Source organism: Cariama cristata, unplaced genomic scaffold, assembly GCF_000690535.1.
Source record: "Cariama cristata isolate BGI_N322 unplaced genomic scaffold, ASM69053v1 scaffold15560, whole genome shotgun sequence".
Taxonomy (NCBI): Eukaryota; Metazoa; Chordata; class Aves; order Cariamiformes; family Cariamidae; genus Cariama; species Cariama cristata.
The window spans coordinates 1,141-5,885 of NW_009594181.1; the positions used below are offsets into that span (position 1 = coordinate 1,141).

Consider the following 4,745-nt stretch of genomic DNA (forward strand, 5'->3'; position numbering starts at 1 on the left):
CTAGGCATAATGATTTGCAGTAGTTTGGCAGAGAGGTGTGATGATGAGCACAGGAAAGGAGTTTTGCTTGCAGACTGGTGTTAAATGTCTCCATGAGGGTGTCTTCAGCTGAGGGGCTGTTATTGAGGGTGCCAGTGAGAAGGCCCTCCCAGCATCACACTGGATTTGGTGGAAGAGGTGTGAGGGTTAGCTGTTGGGAAATAGGAGGAGCTGTGCTGCTTCTCAAAGCTGCCTTTGCTTGTGGCTCCCCATTTTCTATACTTTGTGCTCATGGATAAATACTACCATAATCAGATGAGAAGATTTCTGGGCCACTTTTTGATTTGTATAGCTTGTGGTATATTCTCTTTTGTGACCCAGAGAGAGATTTGTATTTGAGTGTTTAGACCTATGTAGTGAGCAGGGTATTCAGAGGTCAGGGAAGAGCCAAAGCAGCAACAAACTCTTCTTCACTTTCTATGTATATAGAACCTTCTGATTTCCAAAAAACCTTATTCAGGATAGCCCTCATTTATTTTCCTCATTGGTACGTGATTCTGTGAAGCATTTCTCTCATATTCTGGAGTACAGAGGTTAAGCATGAGAAATTTTTGGTTTCTAAAAAAAGCTTTGCCTATTTATATACATGTATGATTGGAGTGACACTGTTTCTTCTTCCATGCTGTTCTCCAGGTTGTGAATCAATCCAAGAATGAAAAAATGTAAGAAGCCTTATGTTGACCAGACTACAAACCTTGAAAAGTTCAGTCCTGAAATTCTTTCTGAAATTGAGAAGCTGTTTGCGAAGAAGTTTACTTACACTAAGCCGGTAAATAATGAATGGCAGCTACCAGATCCCAGTGATGCTTTTACATGCGATCACAAGGAATTCGACTCACTCCTGGCTCTAAAGGACTCAATGAATGAAGTGAAGAATCAACTGAGTGATAAGAACCTGGATGAATGGCATCAGCACACCTCGTTTACCAATAAAGCGGGGAAAATAATTCCTCATGTGAAGAAATCCGTGAATGCTGAGCTGTGTACCCAGGCATGGTGCAAGTTTCATGAGATCCTGTGCAATTTTCCTCTTCTCCCTGAGGAAGCTCTTCAGGGTGGAGAACTGAATTCTGTCCACCTCTGTGAAGCACCTGGAGCTTTTATAGCCAGCCTCAATCACTACTTGAAATCCCACCATGTCCCTTGTGACTGGAATTGGGTAGCTAATACTCTAAACCCATATCATGAAGCAAATGACACCCTTATGATGATCATGGATGACCGTCTTATAGCAAACACATTGCCTTGGTGGTACTTTGGCCCAGATAACACTGGTGATGTGATGACATTGAAACATCTAACAGGACTTCAGAGCTTTGTAAGTAACATGGTCACAGTTCACTTGGTAACTGCTGATGGCAGCTTTGATTGCCAGGGAAATCCAGGAGAACAGGAGGCTCTTGTCTCACCGCTTCATTACTGTGAAACAGTCACTGCTTTAATGATCCTGGGCACTGGAGGATCCTTTGTTTTGAAGATGTTCACGCTGTTTGAACACTGTTCTGCCAATCTGCTCTTTCTGCTAAACTGCTCTTTTGAGGAGGTTCATGTCTTTAAGCCAGCCACTAGCAAAGCTGGAAACTCAGAGGCCTATGTGATTTGTCTTCGTTATATGGGCAGAGAAAGCATTCATCTACTGCTTTCTAAGATGATACAGAACTTTGGAACAGAAATGGTCAACAAAGCACTTTTCCCCCAGCATATGCTACCAGAATCTTTTCTTAAAATTCATGAAGAGTGTTGCTTGTTCTTCCATAAGTGCCAGGTAGAGACGATCTCTGAGAACATTGATCTCTTTAAGCGCATGGAAGAAGCAGAGCAGATGAAACTGAACAAGTTAAGAGATTGTGCAGTAGAGTTCTTCATGCAAAAACTTCGTATGAAACCCATTGCTAGAAATAACTGGCTTGTCAAGAAATCTCAGGCTGGTTGCAGCATGAATGCAAAATGGTTTGGGCAAAGAAACAAACATTTTAGGACGTACAATGAAAGGAAGATGCTGGAAACCCTTACATGGAATGATAAAGTGGCAAAGGGCTATTTTAATCACTGGGCTGAAGAACATAGTTTAAGTAACGCTGGTAAAATGTGCATCTTGGAAGGATCGTCTTCTAACCTTGAGTGTAGCTTGTGGTACATTTTGGAAGGAAAAAGACTACCAGTGGTGAAATGTTCTCCGTTTTGTGATGGCCAAGTCTTGGAAAATCTTAATGAAGCTATGAACGAATTGGTGGGGGGGAGGCTGAAGAGTAGACAAATGCTGCGGTCTTGTCACTTGTGTGAAGTTCTTCCTGGGGAACTGATACTGGCAGAAGTGTCTGATCTTTACAGGTGTCGTCAGGAAGTCCTAAATGAAAGATGCAGTGACCAATTCAGGTGCCTTGCAGTGGACTTTCCATCCCTCTGTGATACTGGAAGCCAACCCAGTATGGAAATAAAGCTCCTGGACTCAACCACGCTGCTGACTTTCAGCTTCTCTTTGCTTTATGATGGAGAACCAAAGTACCAGCAGCAGCTTTTGGAGTGTGTTCTGCATTCGTTGAATCAGCTTACAATGGGAGATGCGTTGATTTTGCCTATTCTCTCTTGTTTTACACGCTTCACAGCCGGCCTGGTGTTTATACTGCACTGCTGTTTCACATGCATCACATTTGCTTGTCCGACTGCCCGTGAGCCTCTTGGGACTAGTGCGGCTTTGCTGTGTGTTGGTTACCGAGGCCTCCCAAATTCAGTTGTTGAATATCTGCAACATCTGAGTAAACTAATGAGCTTTTTACTAGACACGGACTCCCCCCAGCAGGTTTTGCAGTTTGTGCCTATGGAGGTTCTCCTCCAGGGCAAGCTGTTGGAGTTCTTATGGGATTTAAACACAGCCATTGCGAAGAGACAACTCCACTTGATTGTGCAAGCTAAGCAGCAGCAAATGACTAGCAATATTTCACTTTAAAATAATTGTAGAATTGAGCACGTTGCTGCTGCTAGACCTTGTTTCACAGACAGGTAGAAGGTGTTAAAAACATTGTTAATGTGAAGGTAATGTTACTGTAAAACCTTAGTGTGACATTGTTGGTGTCGGGAGGATGATTTGAGCTATCAATCCCACTTGTACCATGTTGGCCTGTCGTACAGAAACCCGAGGCTTAATCTCAGGCATAGGGGACTTTGGAGGGACAGTGATTGAGGTGGAGAAACTGTTTCCCCTCCCACAGCTCTCACTGAGCAAATTTCTTTGTGTACCACCTAGGTCAGAACTTTGATCTTCATGATGAGAGGCGGTATGGTGATTTTATACCTGTTGCATTAGGCCAGCCAATGGGACACCCTGTTGTGTGACATTAACCCTCTTCTGTGGAGCAAAATGTGGGAATTTTGACATACTTGCCTACTTTTCCAGGGTTTGTAGAAGCCAAAATGTGAGATTTGGGCCAGAACGCTCAGCGGTGTGCAAGCCTAATGTAAAACCTGAGGGATGAGTGTCTTGCGAGCAGGCACTGTCTCACAAAGGCAGGGTTAAAAACGACTGCTTGTAAGCAGTAGCAGAGATGTCCAGGGAAAGATGCTGTTTGGTTTTGATTTAGTTTGTGCTAAGAGCAGCAGGCTGTGTGTGGTTTTTGACATGTTGTGTGACTTTGTCTCCCCATCAATGAATGGGCTGTTACAATGTTATTTTTGTGTGGCTTATGGATCCTCCTTAAAATAATTTGAGACTCCTGAGTGAAAGTGAAGATTTGTATCTGTCTGTGGCAGCAGCTGTTAATGAGGAACTGCAAATGTTTTTGAGGCTAAAAACATGATCATGTGCAGGTTTGTATGTCAGGAAATGCTTTGGATATCGCTGGAGGAGCATTAAGCTGAAGAAATATGTGATAACTTTCTTTGGGAAAGTATGATTAAGACTTCAGTTGGTTCCCCTTAAGGATGAAAATTATGAAATTGGTAACTGTTTCTTTAAGGGAGTCAAATTTTATTTTTCTTAGTGCACCTTTGAGAACTAGATTTTGAGGCCTAACTTGTGTATATTAACATTTAATTTTAAGTTTGTAGTGTACATGGAAAAACCTGCTCAGGAGAATGACGTTTAAAGGAAAGATGGCTTTGGCCTTGTTATGTGCAAGATCTTGTAGAAAAAAGTCAAAAGAGTAGAGTTAGTAAGAAGGAAAATGTAGCCTTCTGATGAATTGCCAGTCACCTTCTGGAAGCACTTCTAATTATATAATGTGGGAGGTTGAAGGATGACTGATCACTGGTAAGGGATTAAAAGTGCTGCTGAAAAACTATTGTGTCTGGAGGTGCTGCACATTTAATAGTTTCTTGCCACGTTGATCGGGGCAGAGTTTAATGCATTTATCTGTTACTTTTTTATTTAAGAACTTGATAGGTGAATGAGTTGGTGGCTCAGGTCTGACTAACTTGGAACATTTTCTAAAAATCTTGCTTTTTACACTTGCACATAAATAGAAACTGCCTAAAAAGAGCTTTTGGGAGTGGTCATTATCTATTTTAATTTATTTAAATGAACTTGCTCTTTTTGCTGTGAGTTGAGTCACGCTTCCTCTCAGACCAGGAAGGAAGGGAATGAGGCTACAGACTGGGAGAGAGATGTAGTAAGAGTTTCCGTAAATCATTTTTTTGAACCTTTTTGAACCTGTAAACTCGAGAGTGCAAGCAGGGCCACAAATTTATTTCACTGAAGAATAAAAAAGAAA

At 42.0% G+C, this 4,745-nt stretch overlaps 1 protein-coding gene across 1 annotated transcript; it reads left to right on the forward strand.

The window, feature by feature from the left end:
- Positions 1-691: 691 nt before the first annotated feature.
- Positions 692-2,986, forward strand: CMTR2 (cap methyltransferase 2). Its single transcript, XM_009697123.1, has one exon. It carries the CDS (start codon positions 692-694, stop codon positions 2,984-2,986), a length of 2,295 nt encoding a protein of 764 aa, XP_009695425.1.
- The last annotated feature ends 1,759 nt before the right edge of the window (positions 2,987-4,745 follow it).

Bases quoted from the DNA above. Each gene is read 5' to 3' on its own strand.
- CMTR2 (XM_009697123.1), top strand. From the start codon at position 692: ATGAAAAAATGTAAGAAGCCTTATGTTGACCAGACTACAAACCTTGAA.